The sequence below is a fragment of the Manacus vitellinus genome, unplaced genomic scaffold, assembly GCF_001715985.3.
Source record: "Manacus vitellinus isolate BGI_N305 unplaced genomic scaffold, ASM171598v3 scaffold_18_pilon, whole genome shotgun sequence".
Lineage (NCBI taxonomy): Eukaryota > Metazoa > Chordata > Aves > Passeriformes > Pipridae > Manacus > Manacus vitellinus.
Window position 1 is genome coordinate 11,888,223 of NW_021939324.1, and position 21,716 is coordinate 11,909,938.

A 21,716-nucleotide genomic window follows, 5' to 3' on the forward strand; every position below is an offset into this window, starting at 1 on the left:
GTTGATCATGTTTGCCTTCTAATATAAACTATTTCCATTTCCCATTGCTAACAAAATACAATACCAATGTTCCACATTTAAGAGAAAGTATGGAATATATCGGTGCTCATCTAGAAGTTGCAAGACTTCTGTTTAATAAACTCCAAGTACAGTATTTAAGATTTCAATTATTTTCATATATACAGCAAATATTCAAGTCCTTATTTCCTTTATAAAAGCATTTTGATCCAATTAAGAAAGACAGTATGCTTAAAAAAATTCAAATATATAGTACATTTGTTCCTGTACATGTATGTTCAAGATCTCCTGGCAAAAATACAAATATGGAATCTAACAGCTTCACCATTTACACCTCCTGTGGTGAACACAACTTTGTATCACATGATGTAAGTACCATCTTTGTAGTATTTCATGGATTCTAGTTGCTGAGTCATTGCAAGAACATCCTGAAATCCTGTACTGAGTCCGGACATGTGTTGAAAATAAGCCTCCTTCTCCACTTGGACAGTTAAGTTGTTTACACCAGCATCTTTCAGAATTGCTGTGACCTGAACAGAACAGTGTGGTTAATATTAGTATTACACTTCATACATATCTCACAGTAACTTGCAGTGTTCTGGCTCTGAAATGCTGTACAGGAAAAAAAACCCCTATCATAATCATTACTTCAGCAAAGCCTTTGACCGCATCTTCCATATCATGCTCCTGGAAAAGCTAGCAGGCAGCCCACAGCTTGGACAGTTGCACTCTCTGCTGGCTAAGAACTGGCTGGAGGGCCGGGCCCAGAGAGTGGTGGTGAACGGGGCTGCATCCAGTTGGCAGCAGAGGGGTGGTGAACGGGGCTGCATCCAGTTGGCAGCCGGTCACTAGTGGTGTCCCCCAGGGATCAGTGTTGGGCCCAGTTCTGTTTAATATCTTTACTGATGATCTGGATGACGGGATTGAGTGTACCATTAGTAAACTTAGAGATGACAGCAAGTTGGGGGGGAGTGTTGATCTGCTGGAAGCAGGAGGGCTCTGCAGAGGGACCTGAACAGTCTGGATAAATGGGCTGAATCCAATGGGGTGTGGGGTTTAACAAGGCCAAGTGGAGGGTCCCACACTTTGGCCACAACAACCCCATGCAGCGCTACAGGCTGGGGACAGAGTGGCTGGAGAGCAGCCAGGCAGAAAGAGACCTTTGGGTTCTGATGGTGGGAAGCTGAACATGAGCCAGCAGTGTGCCCAGATGGCCACAAAGGCCAATGGCATCCTGGCCTCTATCAGGAATACTGTGGCCAGCAGGACCAGTGAAGTGATTGTTCCCCTGTTCTCAGCACTGGTTAGGCTGCACCTCAAATCTTGTGTCCAGTTCTGGGCCCCTCAGTTTAGGAAGGACATTGAGGTGCTGGACTGTGGTCCAATGAAGGGCAATGAGGCTGGTGGAGAGACTGGAACACAAGTCCTTTGAGGAGTGGTGGAGGGAGCTGGGGTTGTTTAGCCTGGGGAAGAGGAGGCTCAGGGGAGACCTCATCACTCTCTACAACTCCCTGAAAGGAGGTTGTAGCCAGGTGAGTATCAGTCTCTTCTCTGAGGCAACCAGCAGTAGGACAAGAGGGCACAGTCCTAAGCTGTGCCAGGGGAGATTTAGTTTAGACATTAGGAAGAAGCTCTTTAGAGAGAGACTGGGCATTGGAGCGAGCTGCCCAGGGAGGTGGTGGACTCACTGTCCCTGGAAGTATTTAGGAAGAGATTGGATGTGGTAGTTAGTGCCATGGTCTAGTAGACAAGATGGTGTTAGGTCAGAGGTTGGACTGAGAGGTATTTTCCAACCTAGCTGCTTCTGTGATTCTGTGTGATAATGAAGAATTCAATTTTCTGGAAAGCAAAGACTAGCTTCAGAGGGTATGACTTTGCAACTTCTGCACAGCGGATAATTCTTAGTGTCTTGCATAAGGAAATATGTATCTTTTGAAGGAAAAGAAAAACCCAAGGCAGATAGGTAGTGGTAATGCAATTATAAACTCATGATTAGCATCCAGATATCCCTACTGTTTACTGCCTGTTTTGCAGGCCTGTTTTTCCAGGACCCTTTCTTTTCTCCGAGCAGATGTAGTGCCACTTTCAACAGTGAGTGTTCAGGCAGATGTTCTAGCAAACAACTCCTTATGTAGCTGATTCCAAGCTAGCAGGCAAGGGGCAGTACAGTGTCAGAGACCAGCTCTGAGACATTAATGGATAGCTACAAAAAAAAATCACACACGGAAGCTTTAACTTCAGTCTATGACTGAAAAAGGACTACTGAGTAGGAAATTAAGAGATTAGAGTCCAAGAATTTTGCACCTTACCTGCTGTACAATTCTCTGTTCCATCACATCTGATACCACTTGGACATGTATTGTGCCTGCCACAACACTTGCAGAGTGACACCAAAAATGAGGATCTCTGTAGGATATGACTCCCTCTATTTTTTGAATCTGAAAAGAAATTACATTAACAACAATTAAGAACTCATTTTAAAATTGTGTATGTGATATTGGTGGATAATATTTCACAGGGAAACAAAGCTGTGTAGCATAGCAGCTTTCCAACTAAGCCATATTCATAAATATCTAGTATTGAAAGGTCACCTTGCTACTACTGTCCAATACTGGAGGGTAAAAGTCAAACTAAATGAAAACCCCAGAAGAGCACAACACTAAACAAGATGAGAATAAACCCCCCCATATTTAGTGTAAACATCACAGGAACACACATGGACAGACTAACCTGAATGCGAGTTGAACATCTACCATTTCTAGGGCACCTGTTACCTCACTATTTAGCAGCTATTTAGTTACAACAGTTGAACTTAATTCAGACATAAATTCTTTCTGCAATTCATAATTTTTCAAATTGATCTTTGTTCTGAGTCTGATTGGGATGGTTTTTCACAGCAGCTGGTAAGGCACTGTGTTTTGGATTTCTGCCTACAACCCTTTTGATAACACACAAATATTTTGGATATTGCTGAACTGTCGAGTCTTTCTCTTTTGTACTGGGCACCGTCAAGGCCTTCTACTTTTCTCTCTGCCTTTGCCTGATGGGTAGGCTGTGGGTGAGCAAGAAATAGGGAGGGGACACAGCCAGGGCAACTGATCCAAGTTGTTTAGAGGGATATTGCATGCCATATAATGCCATGCTCAGCAGTAAGAACTGGGGTAGAGGAAGAAGAGGGGATTCTGACTTCCAAGCTGGCTGTTACTTGAGACTGCCTGAATATTGGCCTCCTTGTGGGAGGTGGTGCATTGCACTTTTCCCTTCCTCTACCTGTTAAATTATATTGTTTCCAGAGTTTTTTTGCTTATGCTGCCCTGTCACACTGGCAGTGGTGGTGCTGGTAAAGGAGGAGAGTGAGCAAGTGGCTTGTAGGGATGCCTGGCTGCTAGATGGGGTCAACTGTTGTTTTATCATGATGTATTTTTAAAAATGCTTTTCCTATTACCTTTTAATGAATTGCTCTTTGATTGTTTTCAAAAAGTGCCTTCTTTTTCCCCAGCCTCCCAGAATTACTTCCCTCATCAAAAAGTGAAACCACTCTCTGCACCTCACTTTCCTGTCACTACAGAAGTCTCTCCCAGACAAGTTCCATCTGTCCTTTTCTTTCTCATGTAGAAAAGAACACATTTCCCCCTCTAATAACTGACAGGACACATTCAGGATAGCCTTCCTTGAAGCCTCTAGTTGATGGTATTGTCAAAGCACTTTTAACTCTTTGTTTTACTCTTTGTTTTGTTCTCTACACTGAGGTCCACACTATATTCTGGGCAGGAACTTAAAATAAGCCAACAGCAAAGACCAAGTACAGCTTCAAAGCAGACAGAAAAAAAACTAACTAAAATGAGAAAGTAATTAGAAAAAACAGTTTAACTTTTGCCATCTCACCCAATGTGAACCAGTATGCCCTTCGTGATATGGACAAATTAGAAAATGTGAAATTACAGGCTCATGATATAATCCTGTAGTCTGAACTGTTCGCTGCAAGGTTCAGGGAACCGCCATGTTACTAAATACATTTCCCACACTGTTACCATACTTGTCTTACATCATACCCATAAAAAGCTACCCATAAAAGCAAAAAGCAGCGCAAGTCTTTTTAGCTGCAAAACAACTTTTATCAGTAGAACTACTAATCCTGTCACATCTCTGCAAAATAGATTTTAAACAACTTGAGACATGAAGCTAAGACAATGGAAACTGTCAGATTGAAGTACTTGAGTTGAATAATTATTAAAAACAGTTACAGTTTTGTATGTTTGTATACGAAAACATTTAGAATTGTACCTTTTCTAAAGCAGCATGCAGATCTTTCTCCTGTTCCGGAGGTATCCTCAACAAAAGCACTTGACAGGCATCTTTCAATAGTGGGATAACACTAAGAAAAATCAATGTAGCAATAAAGAGAGAGCAGAGTGGATCAGCTATGAGCCATCCAAATTGCTGAATAAATATCGTGGATACAATAACACCAACACTGCCAAGAGTGTCTGCTAACACATGCAGAAATACACCTGAAAACAAAATAAATGGAGTGATTAACAGTTCTGTCTAAAGTGTATGTATATGTTCAGTAGGAAAAACACAGTAAAGCTTATTAAATATCCTCAAGCTAAACCAAATATCCTCTGCCTAACCTGGGGCAAAATACACAAAACATTTAGCTTTTATAATGTTTAATTATAAATTATCATAAAACCAATTTTTACTCTATAGGCCAATGATCTAGGCAGGCATCCACAGATTTAACTAAATGTCTTTAAATTGTTAGTGGGATTTGTACTGTAATCATAATCATTTAACTCTCTATAGAGGGATCTATTGATCCTTAACCAGGAATAAAAAGATCAGTGTACATGTACTGACTTATTAATGTGGACATATATTAATGTATTGTTCAGTTTTTGTAAGCCAATTTTGCTCCAGTTTTACAAGAACATTGTCTTTTTGCTACTGGTAGGAATTTTATATTTTATACTGCTTTCATTCTCAAGGGTGGGTTCATTCTCAAGGTACACTCAATGGGCACAGAAAAATACCCTCTAAGCATTTGTAAGATTAGTGCTAGTTAAGTGTTAGAATTGTAAAGAATACTAAAACATGAGTATGGGCAGACTTCACAAAAATGGCAGACATAATGAGTATGAATAACCAGGATAATCAACTGAATTAGGATATAAAATAATCAATAAAATACGAGACAATGACACATCCTGACAAGCTAATACAAAACCCATAATTCCTTTATATATTTTTTTTTCTTATAAGCCAGACAGTTGGCAAATAACTACTTTCTAACTACTAGGGAAAAAATTCTATGTTGAAGTTTTATATATATTGCCATCTCTGTTAGCTTATGATTTCAGATTTGAAAGTTTTGTATTTACCACCTTATCTTCTGAGTCACAAATAAAAAATCACAATAGTCTAGACTCCTGGTCTGCATTTGTTCTCCTGCTTCTTACTCCCTCCCCAGTGTTTTTACAACCAGCTGCCACATGATATCTACAAACATGGCAGTACCTTTATAGACAGAGATTTGGTACTTCCATTTCCAGGTTGAACTTAGAAACAAGGACTTAAAGCTTATAGAATAAAGTTTACAATGGCCATCTACTAATGTTGGTGAAGACTGTAGATTACTGCTTTTTATTGGTCCTTTGGTATTGACCACATCTAAGAAAGCTACGAAAAGAAACATTTCAAGTTAAGTTTCTTTAAGTTAAATTCATAAACGGTTTGAGCAATTCCTGTCTACCACATCTAAAGGCTGTCAGATCGCTCCTGGAGAGTTCCTGATGCAGAGTACTGGGTATGATTCTGAAAATCTTGAAAGTCTGCTGGAAATCACATACATCTTTATGATTTGACAATCTGTACTTGCCTCTCATGTTGGTATTCATGCCTCCTCCAGAAGACCCATGGGAATGTCCATGGCTGTGCCCATGATCACTGTGGGAATGGCTGTGCCCATGGCTGTGACTGTGCCCGTGGTGAGAATGGCTGTGATCATGGGAGTGACAGCCTCCCCGAGAGGCTCCATGGGAGTGCGCGTGGCTAAAGGCACAGATACCAACAAGGTTTACGATCAGCCCTCCGACAGAGACTGGCTGTGAGAGGGAAAAAAGTCTTTAACTTCACTGCATCCTCCCAGGCAATCGAATTTGTTTTCTAGCGGAACCATTGACAGCAACACAAGAGTTAGTCTAATATGAATCCCTCATCATATTCCTTTCACTATACAACCTGGTTTCAAAGAAGTTTTCTTCCTCTTGCAAAAAAATCCACTTCCCACCAACCCTCCAAAAAAACCCCACCCAAACCCCACCACTTAAATGCTAAACCTCGTATTCACAGATCAAGACCAGATAACAAATTTTGTTTAAGAAAGGTTGATCAATTTCATTTCCTTTCAAAAAGAGATACGGTGGTTTGAATATAAGCTTTCCCTTGCTTTCACTGCCCCCCCCACCAAAAAAAAGAAACTTTCATATTTTATCTAGGACATACATAATTTGTACTTAAGACAGCGACTAATGCTTTATTGGTTGAATTGTGGTTGAATTGTGCTTTTTATCTGCTTGCTTATTTTTCTATTCTTCTCTTGAAAATCTAGCAAAGCAGGAAGAGTAATTCCAGCTAATGAAGTAATTAAACAAGTCCTGCTTAGAGGTTAGTAGACCTTTCCTTGGCTATGCAGACTGCGCTCATGTTGAGAGGGTAACACCTTCCACTCCCAAGAAACAGGATCAGTAGTGAAAATGGACCAAATGTTGAAGATCAAAATGAAAGCAGAAATAAAAATCAAGCCTTGATTTCAGCAACACACATTTATTTTTGTGCCTACAAAAAAAACATTCTCTTTGTTACACAAGAATGCAGGAGAGCAAAAATTCTTGTGTATGTGGGAGAGCAAACAAGTGAAGCTGGATACGCAATCAATAAAGGCTTAGATATGCAGAATTCCATAATAAAAATAATTTGAAGAAAATGAACTATTGTATTAGAAAGAAAGGGATGCTATCTTGAAAAATTAAGAGGGGAGCCCCTGAAGAAGCTGTGGAAGGTGGAGAGACACAGGTATAGTTAAGATTATCTATGCAGTTCATCATAATTGCCATAGTAGCACAATCTGCATAATATTATGGGTTCTGGTCCATTTTTGAGGTTTCTCAGATACTAAGCTCTTAGTCTAGTATTTTAAAATCTTTTCTGTAATAACTAACATTGGTATACATAACTGCAGAACCAAATTTAGTCTGGTACAGACTATTTCCTTACTATATTTTATTGTAGAAAGACCATCTTCTAAAAAGATTAGAGCTCCAACATCACTCAACTGTTATAATAAAATTACATTCAACCCTATATATTTTGATATTTTAAAATTAGATGTAGTTCGCACTTTAAAATTATAATCTGTTAAAAAGTCAAGGCACAGTTTAGACTCCTTGAGTATGCAATTTTGATAGAATCATAGAACGGTTTGGGTTGGAAGGGACCTTAAAGACCATCTATTTCCAACCCCCTTCCATGGGCAGGGACACCTTTCACTAGATCAGGTTGCTCAATGCCCCATCTGGCCTGGCCTTGAACTCTTCCAGGGATGGAGCATCCAAAACTTCTCTGGGTAACCTGTGCCAGTGCCTCTCCACCCTCAAAGTAAAGAATTTCTTCCTATTCTGATTCAGTTTAAAGCCATTCCCCCTTTTCCTGTCATTCCATGCTTAGGTGAAAAGTCCCTCTACAGTTCTCTTGTTGGCTGCTTTAAGTCCCCAGAAGGACTCAGTAAGGTCACTCTGGAGACAAACATAAATGAACCATTAACTGCAAAACTACATTTAAACAGAGTGAGAAAACTTACAGTTAGCATGTTTGTATCTATGTCTGGAGGATCCACCAGTCTGGTCACCGACTCCATGAAGACAAAGAAAGCAATCACCATCAGAAAGAGGCCATTAATAAATCCAGAGAGAATTTCTACACGTCCATACCTGAAAGTAAACATAGGTACTTTTTAGAGTAAAGAATGGGTATTCTGAACAAATCTCAGTTATAATAAATAAAATTATGATATATTTAATACAGCGTTATGATAGCTATGATATTTTTCTCAATGCCACAAAATCATTCCTCAATTTCTGAGTTTTTTATTTCTAACCAAGAGGTTACCAGTTTGCAACTGTCCAAACTCCAATGGAATAAAGCACTATTAATGTAAGTATTTTTTCATATATGATGCCCATTCGTGGCTTCAAATTGCTAAACTGCTATGCAACCATATAAAGCTTCCTTATTTCAGCAGAATCTAAATCCTTAGCTGAACACTGACTTTTAACATATATTTTTGTTTGACATACATGCATATAAAGAATGAGGTAATTCCTAAATAATATTCACAACTTGTAGAGATAAATGAAAATTACCTTTCAGGCACATTGTTTACAGGGGTAAGAAGAGAACAGCATGTGCCCAAGTGGAAGAGAAGAGATACAGCAAAAAAACCCACAGAAGCACGCACTAGTAAAACATCCCAAACATGGCGGGGCATTTTGAAAATGAGCAAGGAAAGTAAGTTGCAAATAGTCCTTAAAGAACCCAATGCACATACCCATAGGAAAATATGCGAGTTGCTTTCCATCTTGTCATCAGAGCTGCAAAAAGCCCCATCACTAATGCAGAACAATCAAAAAGCATATGAAATCCATCAGAAATAAGGCCAAGGCTATTGGTCCATACTCCATAAAAAAGCTCCACAAAAGTGAAAGCCTAAAACAAAATAGAGTTTGAATTTTTCCTCAAATATTAACTTGTATATTAATGTTTTGGTAGCTAGCAGGAAATTCTTTTCATAGAACACTCAATATTTTTCAGAAGTATTGTTCAAAGTATTTCTAGATCATTTTTTCTCTCCTCCAGTGAAACAAAAGTCATACATTCCAAGTCTATGAAGACACATTTTTGAATCTATCCTCCTTAAAGCCTTTCACTTCAGAAAACAACCCTCTGAAATTTAAGTTTTCATTTAGAATTTTAAACTGATGTTCTGCAGATAAAATTTTAAGCATTTTGCCAAGTGTAAGAGGTCTGATCTGATATGTTATTAGCGTAAAAGCCATGCTGTCTATAAATCTTTTACGTAAACATTTTCTTCACCGGTTGACTGTTAAATCTTAGGAATTAGTTTTGAGAAGGGTACACATGGAAACAATTTTAATACATACTTTCCCTGAACAATATACTATGATTAATATGTCTGCCTAAAAACTTTTTTCCTATCTTTCATATTCCATAATGGAACACCATAAAATTACAATGGATGCTTCAGGTTTCTCCCCTTATTTTCTTGCATAACTGGCTAAGAATGAAGAGAGATCTCTGCAAATGAGGTTCCATCAATATTGCTTACTGCATTATCTTTACCTATTCAATAAAGAGAGAAGCTAGAAATAAAACCAGACTACTCCAAAATTACACTAATCAATCCCACACATTCTGTTTTGTTGTGTCCATCCTTAAAGGCCTTATCAGTTTCAGCTTACCTGTTGGCAACACTGAGGTGTGTTAAATACAAGGTCAGACAAGTATTTAGTTAGTTGTGTAACAGTTACACATAGAACCAGTGCTGCCTGTGATAACAAATCAAAGTGACCTGCCCCTTACCGCAAGATTAGTATAAGAATCTTTTATTTCAACATACCATCTAATTAAACTACTCTGTCAAAGTATCTTTAAAAACAATCAATTATGGAAACCTTTCAAATAATAACTCTTCTTTCTGTATTATGTATGCACTACTATGATTGGGTTTGAAGAAAAGACTGTGCACTTACCAGATTTAGGCACAAGAAATAGAAGATCTGCCTAGAATCATACTCCTCGAGAATTTGCTTCAGTGACTCCTTAATAAACCGGGGCAATGACTGAGAGCTCTGCTGTAATGCATCACCCATGAAGTTATAGAGAGGAGTGCCTTCAGGGGAATAGCCAATAAGGGTACCCTTCTGCCCCTTCCTGGAGGGGGAGGACAGGATATTGGCAGCTGCAAGGAAAGCATTGAAGTGTTTGTTGTCGTTTCCAAGATTTACAGCTTTTTTATAATTTGTTGAATCAGTAATCAAAGTCTGTATAAAATTTGCAGGCAGCAAAGTGACTGTCAACTTCATCTTGAGGTTTATCATTAGATTTCATTGCTATGTAAGATTATGTCAGCACTTCCACAACAGATCTATTACCTTTTTTTTTCACAGACAGACAATAATAGAGCAAAATTTTACAGGCCCTCTTATTAAAGAATCCATAAAAGCTCATCCAAAAGACTTCTGCACACCTTAATTTTCTGACTGGCTTCCCAGTCATAAGGACAACATTTATTGCAGTTTAGATAGGAATACCTACATAAAATGAAGAAGACAGCACTCACTACCACCCCTCCAGAAAGAACATGCTCTGTGCTTTCATGGTGTGGTGGCTTGTTCATAGCTCGAAGCTGGTCTGTTATTGGATGTGTCCAAAAGTTTCCAAAAAGCAATGCACTAATGAAAGTAAGAAAGGATCCGTATCGAGCACATGTGGAACCTTCCATCTTCACAGAACATATGGACTCCACGTAGAAATCCAGGATCACAACAAAAAAGATGACTGTTATGAAAGGCATGATGAGAGAAGACCAAGACTCTACTTTGCTCTGCAACAACAAAAAAAATTTCAAATAGGACTGCTCACCTTTTGATGTGATTGTATATACAGCATTACATGTAGTTCACTTGAATTACAAATGTTTTCAGTAATCTATCAAAACATAAATACTTCTATACTTTCAATTTATCATATAAAACCAACATCTCAGATACAGAAAGACACATATATCTAAAATGCACGACAGTACCTTATTTTAAATACTTCCATGTTCTTAAAAGCAACGCCACATGCAACACCATGTTTGTAATGGTCTACTCTGCCTATGCATGTGGGCATAAAGAACATGTTTTTAAAACACAATAAATAATCTACTCCTTAGGGATAAAAAGAGTCCTGTATTTATATAGTTGTTAATACTTGTGCAATATTTGTAGACAAACCCAAGATATAATATCTGAGCTAGAAGGATGAAATAAAGTTATCACACAAAAGAGGAAATTAAGGTATCACACAGATAAAAATCAAAATATAGAAGGAAACATAAAGAAAAAATTTCAATGGAGCTTACTACAAAAATAAAGACATGAACTTCGGTAATTTTAAAGATATTTTAAAGGAAATATTTAAATTTCACTTGTCAAGCATTACAAAAAATGATTTATCTTTGTACTTGTTATCTTACCTCTGTTGTCAAAGACAGGATAATGACCCATGGGCATAACAGAAGGACAGAAACTAGATGAGACAAAGCTTGAAGACGCTTGGCTCCACCTACGTCTACAGATAGTTTTCGGGAAGCCATGTGAAAACCAACCTTACAGCACAATGCCAACACCAAAAGCAGTACTCCGCCCTGGAAATGTAAGGGGAAACCGTTAGCATTTCTGAAGACCCAAACCCCCCATTCCAAACACAGTGGCACTTACATGGAGAAAAGATTAATGTGCTTTCCTTAACTTGGCAATAAAAGCTAAAGACAGGATATTTCCTGTAATTGTTGCTTAGTTAAAAACAGTAACATGGTTATACCTTAGCATTATTCACAACAGCCTAATATGACTTGAATTTTGAAACTCTCAGTAGTGTTAGTTGTCATACAACAGCAGTGAAATGGTAACAAACAGCATATGAGGAAAACGAAAAATCTCACAAAGTTTGTTTTCCCATCTTCCATTATTAAAAACATGTTGAAAGCATACATAAACCCCCAAAGGTTCACATCACCTTGACCTCTAAGCCTTTCATAAGCTTTCATCTACTTACCTTTAATCACACCGTATCATATTTCTCCACATTATTTTCTTTCAAAATTGTTCTACAAATTAGTCACAAGATACACACACAGCATCTTATCTCCCTCAGATCACACTTGCTTTTGCGCACCATTAACCAGTCTAACATTTATTTTTATATTAATACATTCTCAGCTGCTCTGTATTTTTTTTCTTGTTTTAGTACTCACTGCAGCCACTTTAGCAGCAAGACTAAGCTAACACAACAACTCAATCAGGTGGATCAACCCTGAACAGTATGATTACGATACTCAGCTAGTTATATCACCAACTACAATGGGACTATGCTGCTGAGAAGTATCAACATCTGTGTCTTCAAGTACAAATCTAATATAAAGGAAAGACTGGGGAAAGATAAAGAAGCAGCAACAAAACACAGACTCCAAAAGTGAGTAAGAAATGGCTTGTATGCAAAGCATTATGAACATCCAGAACACTGATGACAGAATACTTCATGATAATTTTAATGAGACTTTTTAGGTTATGCATTACAGCAAAGTCCTTATCAGCTACAGAGGTTGAACATTGTACAGTTTGGTTTGCTGTATTGAAGCTGCTCAAACTCCTATCAAGATGTAAAAATTCCAGTGCTAGTTCAGTTCCAATATGGGGGGGAGGGATGCTCAAATTTTGGGTTTGATTTAGGCTTGGATTAGCTCTGAGCTGGTGAAATTCTTACCTACAAAACTTCGATAAATATTAACCTTCTACAATACAAGTTATTTACCTTGTGATCTGCAACACCCAGGAAAGCAATGATTGTATAGAGAACATGGGTAAGAGCACTGTCATGATGCCCCTCAGCTAAATTAAAAAAAAATTAAGGAAGAGTTTCATTTGATGATTTTGTTTTAAACCAAAGAACAGGCAAAAGTAGCAAAAGACCACAGAACGCAGAAGTAAGCAAACTGAGCTTTAAGGTGTGTTGGCACGTGGAGGACAGACAGCGGATCAGGCTCAGCCCTCAGCATGCTTTTGTGAAAGGCATGTCCTGATTGACCAACCTGATCTTCTGTGACAGGATTACCTGCCTAGTGAATGAGGGAGTAAAGCCTTTGACACTGTTTCTTACAGCATTTTCCCAGAGAAACCTGCTGCTCATAACTTGGATGAGTTCCCTGGGTAGAAAAGCTGTCTGGATAGTTGGACCCAGAGAGCGGTGGTGAATGGAGTCACATTCAGCTGGCATTCCATCACCAGTGGGGTTTCTCAGGGCTCAGCACTGGGGCCAGTCCTGTTTCATATCTTTATCAGTGATCTGGATGAGGGGATGGAATGCACCCTCAGCCAGTTTGCAGGTGACAGCAAGCTGGGTGGGAATGCTGATTTGCTGGAGGGTGGGAAGGCTCTGCAGAGGGATCTGGACAGGCTGGATCCCTGGGTCGAGGCCAACAGTACGAGGTTCAACAAGGCCCAGCGGCGGGTTCTGCCCTTGTGTCACCACAACCCCAGGCAGTGCTACAGGCTTGCAAAAGAGTGGATGGAAAACTGGGGGTGCTGTTGGGACAGTGGCTAAACATGAGCCAGCAGTGTGCCCAGGTGGCATCTTGGCTTTTACCAGCAACAGTGTGGCCAGCAAGACCAGTGATTATCAGCACTGGTGAGGCCACACCTCAAATCCTGCATTCAGGTTTGGGTACCTCACTACAAGAAGGACATTGAGGTGCTGGAGCATCTCCAGAGAAGGGCAATGGAGCTGGTGACCATGTGTGAGGAGCAGCTGAGGGTGTTTAGTCTGGAGAAAAGAAGGCTTATCACTCTCTACAACTACCTGAAAGGAGTTTGTAACAACATCAGTTTTTTCTCTCAAGTAAAAGGAGAAAGGACAAGAAGAAATGGACTCAAGTAGCACCAGGAAAGACTAAGACTGAATATTAGGAAGAATTTCTTCATGGAAAGGATTGTCAAGCATTGGAACAGGCTGAGTCACCATCCCTGGAGGTAAGGTATTTAAGAGACATGTAGATGTGGCACTTAGGGACATGGTTTAGTGGTGGGCTTGGCAGTGCTGGGTTAATGGTTGGACTTGATGATCTTAAGGGTCTTTCTTAAGGTCCCTCCTTACTCAGGCCTTTCTATGAATCAACTCACTGAAAAACTAAGTGAGTTAACCAATAAGGTTCCAGAATATAGCGTTTGCAACTGTAATTTCATGTTTTTATCCTTCTTTTGTAAAATTTATTATTTTTACTGCCCATCGTTAGATGTACTATTTTTTGTCAGTACACTATGATGAGATGATCAATTGAAAACTTTCTTCAGGATTGCTTCAAATTATAATTTAATTCAGTATACTCAATTTCACACTCTCTCTGCTCCAGTAATAACAGTCACTTGCTCTTACACATAGCAATAAAGGATACGATGTTCTGCTATTTTAGCCATGAGGTCATCATTATCAAAAAGTAGTAAGCAGATGACAGCTATGATGAAAAATGCAGCACCTCTTGTCTGTAAAAAAACCCAAACAACAAACAGCTAATCAACAAAAAACCCAAATATTTTTATAATAGATTACTATTTTTATAACAGATTATTATTAAAAAAATCCTGAAAATCAGTCCCCTCCCTCCCTGCTTCATGATCATTGTAAGCACACTTCAGTAAGAAAAACATGAATGAAACACCCATTTTTTTAAGAAAGTGATCTTGACGATATAATTTCACATTTTTTCTGGTTTTCAGATTTATGAGATAACTCAGGACACATCACCACTGTAGCAGGCTAGAAGCCTGTATCTTACAAACTTCAAGTGTGATTACTTTCTTCTTCATGGTGTGTTTCTGCCTAAAAGAATGCACTGCTACTTCAGCCTGATGATTTAATACTTTGTAACATCCATGAGCTACAAACAATATCTGGTGGACAAAATGTCAAATTTTGTCCTAGGGGAGAAAGAGGCTAGAGAACTATGCAAAGGCTATGAGAAAGAACAGCTCTGCAGTACTTTTGTGGGGAAAGGGCAGAAGAAGCCATGAAATCCCAGCTAGCAGAGCTCTCACCACCCAGACTTAAGCCACTGGATTTTTGGTATTCATCATTTTGGAAAGACAATGAGCTCTACATCTGAAAAATACTACCACAATTTAATATCATATTCTTGTTTCAGAAAGTCAGCTGACCAGTTCACTTCATTAAGCTGAAATGATTCAGAGGACAGGGTCATGGCTCTCTTGCTTCTGCTGCCGTAAGCCATGCAGCTGAATTGCCAAACACAGCCCACTAAGATACAGATTGACAAAGAACCTCTCTGAAGCTCTTACCTCTGCTCTTTGGGTGGTTGACTAGAAAAAATAATATGTCTTCTAGATGAAGATCTTCATGCTGCATGCCCTAAGATTCTCAGTTTGAGGGGGGTATGCACAGCCTGTTGGAGCAGATGACTGTGCTATTCACTCTAAGGCCAGCTTAACAGCGCTTAGGGGACTCCAGTGCAGCTTTGAGACAGAGATTTCAGAACTCACAGCCTGAGGTGGCATCAAAGTGAAACTTCTCTTACACAGCAAGTCCTCTAGCCTCAGATATATGACAGTAGGTATCCTCCTCCAACTCTTATTGGTTTTGAGTGGAAGTGGACAAGAATACTAGGTGTTGAGATAAGCTCATTCCATTTAGGGGTAATTAGGCACATTTAGAGCACACCTTGCAAAAGTGAGTGTAATGGGACTTAAAGGATATCTCAAGTAGAGGTCTCTGATTCAGGGAAAGACTGGGCCCAAATATTCAGCACATACAGGATCAGGCAGACATGAAAGTACTTACAGAACTTTTTGGCAGAAAAACCCCAGAATATGTGAAAAGCTAAACACATTGAAGAGTATAGGCCAGCCACTGGAGACTGTGTTGCTGGACTTCAGTGTGTAAGGGTGAGGACCACTACATGAACATATGTCCTTTTGTCATTTTGAACCCAAAATCCCATTACAAAGAATGCTGAAGTGAAAAAATAATTTTCAAGGTTCTTTTCTGCCTACAAACAGAAAAACTTCTCAGGTATCTGCTACAGAGCACACACAGCTTCACCCACTGTTTCTCTCAATTTCACCACTAATTAAATTTAAAAAAAGCACATTTTCTACGAACATAGATCCAAAACACAGTTGAAGCATTTGAATTTATAGCATTCAGTATCTCCAACAATTGGTAAAATAGATTTTTAAATACCTTTGCTGGTCCTCCACCTGAGCTTGTGAACAAGACACCAAAGAGTGACAGCACAACCAAATCACTGTGCTCAAACAGCAACAATGTCCTATAAAAAAGTGAAATAAAACACCTAAGTCCATTTACAATGAGTTTATCTCACAACCTTGATATATACTATTTCAGCTAAAATTAATGACACACCAAAGATTTATCCTGTGATTTCAACAGCAAGTTTAAACAATTCAAAATGATAAATGCAAATCTATTTGCCTTCACCAGCAGACAGATCTAGCTGCAGACAGCCAGACATATCAAAAAATGAGGACTTCCTAGCTCAAGGAACAGATTAAAATTATTCATTTATAGATAACTTTAAACTGTACTTTCTTCTAGCAACACAACAAGACACTAACTTGCTCAAGATGGAAGTATTATTCCCATTACAATACCTCCTCTAAACCAGTTGCTGGCTCCTAGAAAAAAAGAGGTCCTGTTCTGTAGTATTACATCCTTCTTATTGAGGTGCTGATGGTCTAGTAGTTTATCCCACCTCAGTACCTCTTAATTGCTGAAAATACCAAATTCTAACTTATATCTCCTTCAGACAGCAAAGGCTGACTATAACAAGCTTGTATTGACAGCTTTCATGAGCAGAACATGAAAGTAATCATTGCTGTCAAGTTTACCAAATGCTTTTGCAATCCTCTACATAGCAATACAACCTGCTAGGACCCAGGTTACTGGTTCTGTTTGAGATGAATGCCAGCATCCAGAGAGGCACTAGAGTATTAACTACATTAACATAAATAATCACAGTATTATGACTCTCAGGTATGCATTCTCCTGTGTAGAGGATAAAACTTCACCTTCATAAAATGTATCATTTAAGTCTTTACCTTCCTCTCTCTAATGAAAGATGCTTTCCAATATATTAACCTTAATTTTTGGAAGTCTAATGTTACTCTTTTATAGTTACTCAGTAAATACTACTAGTAAACAGCACGAGTGATTTTACTCTGAGTGTGTGCACTAATGTTACCCAATTCCAACACAGTCCACACGGCTGACCAGATAAAGCAGTACCCTGCAACAAGTGCATAAATTGATTCTAGTCACCTGCCACAGGAATACCAGCTGCTATCACTAGCTGTCAAGCCATGGACTCCAAAGAGGAGAGTAAGCAACTGGCATTACACTAACGAGACTAGGGAAATTATGAAAACTACAGTCAGTAAAACAGATGGTGACCTTCATGCATCATCACGTGTTTAAGCACTATCAAGAATTTCACTGGCATCTCACCAAAGAATTAGTGAAGAAAATTACCAGTTCTATGGAAATGATATATAGTTTTTCCCAACCACAAAAGAATTCACAGGAAAAAGCATAAGGATTCATTCAAATTTTCAAAAAATACATCAAGTGGCTAGCATCATGGACTGACAAACAGAAAACAAAAAGCAAAGGGGCAAGACAGGGAAGGATGACAATAGAAAACAATATTTACAGTAGATATATTTACCTCAGTGGTCCACAAAGAGTGAGGCCAAAAAACCACAAGAGTGAAATGATACATCCGACAACAGCATGCTTAAAAATTCTGACCCACTGCAAAGGAAAGGTATTTCCTTATCATTTTCTCCAGTTTCAAAATAAGCACCCCATTACTAGCATTCTTTTAGCACAGTAGCTATAGAAATTGAGGGGAAATCATGTGCTTTGCAACAAGGTAGAGTACCTACAACAAACACCACATCTTCAAAATCCAGAATTTTAATTTTTTTACCAATAGTAAAACCACATAGGGGCAGATTTTTTGGAACTCAAAAGAAAGATGCAGTTTATTCCTGTTCACATTTTTAAAATTCAGCCATACATGTCTAATGATGAAAGCAGTTGACACTTGGACCACGCTATCCTTCAGATTCTGTCTACTTAGCACACACACTGGGTTGAGTTTTGCACGCACAGTTACATAAAACCAAGATGAATAAGAAGCAGGTGAAGAAAACTTATTTCTTACAAATCAGCAGGTTCCAACCTGGGCCTACTCTAACTCCTCAGGATACTGCAAACTCAACAAAGGTCTGAAGAGCAGTTAGATCAGCCCCTCATCACGTGCAGAAAGGACTCTTTTGTCATGGGGGACAAGACTGGAGCATTTCAACATTCTGGCAGTCCAGAAATTGCCCTTCTGACTGTCTAAGTCAGCTAAATAGACTAAGCTCTTTTTGACAATTCCATTCCTCAAAGTAGATGCTTGTATGAAGATAAGGACCAATGTTTTCACTATATTCTCAAAAGGAGCTGACAAAAGCTAAAAACGCTGATGGTTTTTGTGCACTATACACTGAATTAGTTACACACTTTTAGAAATTGTTAGCACATCTTCCAAGTGGAGTAATCTTTGTTCTACTTCCACTTTTGGCAAGAGCCACATAGCCAAGAATATTTACAAAGATGTCAATCGCTATTACATATGTCAACTCACCTGACGTTTGGTCACCACTTTTCCAGATGAAAATGGTTTTTGAAACAAAACCATAAAAAATGCAGACCTGTTAAAAGAAGAAAGTTTTCGCTATTAGTGTATTAGCTGTCAGCTTTTTATCCAAACCAGCTCTAAATAACCAGGTCTCTCATATCAGGCTCAGTTTACAAAATGGCTTTCCCTACAATTTTTTCATTAAAAGGCCACACTGATCACATTCATTGATTTTGCTTTTCCTGATGCATTACTTGTGTCACATACCAGTACTACAGTGATGACAAGTGAAGTTCAGTTCTGGTCAACTTTAAATGCAAGTTCTTGAGAGAATTGCTAATGAGAATTGCTATTTTTGATTTACAAAAATCAAAATAACTGATCTCAGAAGTTCTGAGGAGAAATAATACTCTGATTTTTATTATCAAGATAGATACACCCAAAGGTTTACTCATACATAGAATGCTGTATATACAGTCCTGTTAGAAATGGTAAGACACAGAACACAAATTCTTCAACTGGGATCAAAAGTGATGGGGAAAAAAAGACTATGGTGCTCGGGAACATGCAAGAAAGAAGTGCAGATATATAGACGAATTTGAAACAAAAGAAAAAATAAAGTTCCAAATATTTCAATTCTGCTAAGTTTATTACATATATGCTGTTCCAAATGGCATCATGTAACCATGAAGCAGGATTCTGTCTGCAAAGGTTGTTTCTTCATATATGCTATCAGTTTCTATACCTTAGCCCTCAATGTGGGAAAAACAGCAGTTGAAACTCACAAGAACTACAGGAATACAAACTATAAAGAAGAAAGCTTATCTTCTACACCCTTCTTAAGAAAATTAAAAAGACATGCCTGAGTGTCCTGGTTTTAGCTAGGATTGAGTTAATATTTTCTTAGTAGCTGCTACAGGGCTGTGTTTTGAATTCAGTATGATAATAATGTTGATAACATACTAATATTTTGTCATAACTCAGTAGTGCTTATTTGAAACTAAAGACTTTTCTGTTTCCCATGCTCTGCCAATAAGCAGGTGCATAAGAAGCTGGGAGGAAGCATGGCCAGGAGAGCTGATCTGAACAGGCCAAAGGAATATTACATAACACAGAACATCATACTCAGTATATAAACTTGGGGACGTACCTAGAGTTGGGGGCTGATCATGGTTTGGGAATGGGCTGGATATTGGTCAGTGCATGGTGAGCAGTTGTATTGTGCATCACTTACTTTTTCTTGCATTTTTTTATCTTCCTTTTCTTAATATGTATTTTTTCACTTTTTATATTATCAATAATTTATTAGTCTAAAACTTTCAATTATTAAACTGTTCTTATCTCAACCCACAAGTTTTGCTTTTTCTTTTCCTCCCGATTCTCTTCCCCAGCCCCCTGGGGTGGGGGGAAGTGTGTGTACAGTTGTGTAGTACTTGGCTGCCAGTCAGAGCAACTGTCACAGCACGAACAATTTTGAAGTAGGAAAAACACTTAAGTTTCCCAAGGGCAGACTGGCCTTACAGAGACATGTGAAAAGGCTAGAGAGCAGGGCAATAACCAATGGTATGAAATTAAAAAGAGCAGGTGCTGGGTTCTCCATCTAGGGTGGGTAACCCTGCAACAGGCTGGAGAGCAGCTCTATCGAATGTCTGGGCTGATGGCAAGTTGAATATGAATCAGCAGTGTGCCCTGGCAGCAAAAAGGGTCAGCTGTGCCTCGAGGTGCATTTACAATCAAGCACAGCATCGCCAGCTCATTGAGGGAGCTGACTGTTCCACTCTGCACTGCATAGGTGTGGCCTCACCTTGAGTCCTGTGTGCAGTTTTTGGCACTTCTTATAAGAAGGATATCAGACTGTAGGAGTGTGTCTGGAGGAGGGCAGCTGTGATGGTGAAAGGTCTTGAGGGCAGGAGAAGGAGCAGCTGAGGTTGCTTGGCTTGCTCAGTTTGGAGGAGCCTGAGGGGCGACCTTATTGTGGCCTATAACTGTGGAGCAACAAAGGGGCAGGTGCTGACCTCTGTCTGGTGAACAGTGACAGGGCATGAGATGGAATGAAACTGCACCAGGGAAACTTCGCATTGCATGTTACAAAAAGTTTCTTTACTGAGAAGGTGGCCAGCCATTGGAACAGGCTCCCAGGAAAATGTTCCAGCACCAAGCCTGTCAGAACCCAAGGACAAGTTTCTTGGTCATATGGTTTAGTTTTAGGTAGTCTTGTGAGGAGCAGGGAGTTGGACTCAATGACCCTTATGGATCCCTTCCAACTTGAGACATTCCAAGATACTGAAATTATAGTGAGCAGAGATGTGAAGCAAAAACACTCCTGCAAACAGAGTATTTCTTGGATTCACTGCTATGTCTTCTACTCCTTGAGTATCTAGAACAAAATAATGCAAGGTACAAGCTTGACGCTCTCACAAAACACCCCAGACAGAGCACGTTGTAAGGGTAGGGCACAAGGCTGCACCCCGCGCACACTCACCCCAGCTGCACTACGAAGATGAACTGTACGAGGTGGACCGCTTTCAGGATATCATAGGACTCAAACAGGCCCACGGCTTTCAAAACCTTGGTGAAGCACAGCAGCACGATGTACCGCGTCAGCCTGCGGAAGGAAAGAGGCCGGTTCGCACACGCCGCGACCGCGCGGGCCCGGGGCCTCAGTGGAGGGCGCGACCCCCACCGGCCCTCGGGTGATCCCGCTGCTCCCCTGAGGGAGGGAGCACCCAGCGGAGCGGCCGCTGCCCCCCTCGGCGTTACCGGGCGCTGGGCACATCCACGGGCCCCAGCGCGCCGCCCGGCCAGGGCCTGCCCGCCGTACGGCTGCTCCATGGTGGCAAGGAGGGAGCTCCTGCACGGAGCGGCTGCGGGCGCTCAGACGTTCGGGCGCGGCCGCCTGTCCCGCGCCGGGGCACTTCATCCCCGCGGCAGCGCAGCGGGACGAGAACCGGGAACAGGAACCGGGAACAGCGACCGACGGTCGGCGAGCGCCTCCGCGCGCGTGCGCGAAGCAGTGCGCAAGCGCCCCGGCGGGGGTTGGGGCGAGGCCGGAGCTGTAGAGGCGGGGCCGGGGTCGGTGGGGGGGGCCGGGTCAGGGCGGGGCCGGGTCGGTGGGGCGGGGCCGGGGTCGGTGGGG

The 21,716-nt window shown here is 40.2% G+C and overlaps 1 protein-coding gene across 1 annotated transcript; it reads right to left on the bottom strand.

The window, feature by feature from the left end:
• Nucleotides 1-111: 111 nt before the first annotated feature.
• SLC30A5 (solute carrier family 30 member 5) lies at nucleotides 112-21,514 on the bottom strand. The gene is given in 17 exon segments (XM_018070412.2): nucleotides 112-548; nucleotides 2,328-2,456; nucleotides 4,303-4,529; nucleotides 5,900-6,125; nucleotides 7,880-8,009; nucleotides 8,627-8,784; nucleotides 9,849-10,057; nucleotides 10,414-10,702; nucleotides 11,339-11,509; nucleotides 12,676-12,752; nucleotides 14,312-14,399; nucleotides 16,114-16,201; nucleotides 17,618-17,703; nucleotides 18,587-18,653; nucleotides 21,063-21,185; nucleotides 21,341-21,379; nucleotides 21,381-21,514. Coding segments are annotated over 17 exon segments (2,310 nt in total). The 5' UTR covers nucleotides 21,413-21,514; the 3' UTR covers nucleotides 112-377.
• Between the last annotated feature and the right edge of the window lie 202 nt (nucleotides 21,515-21,716).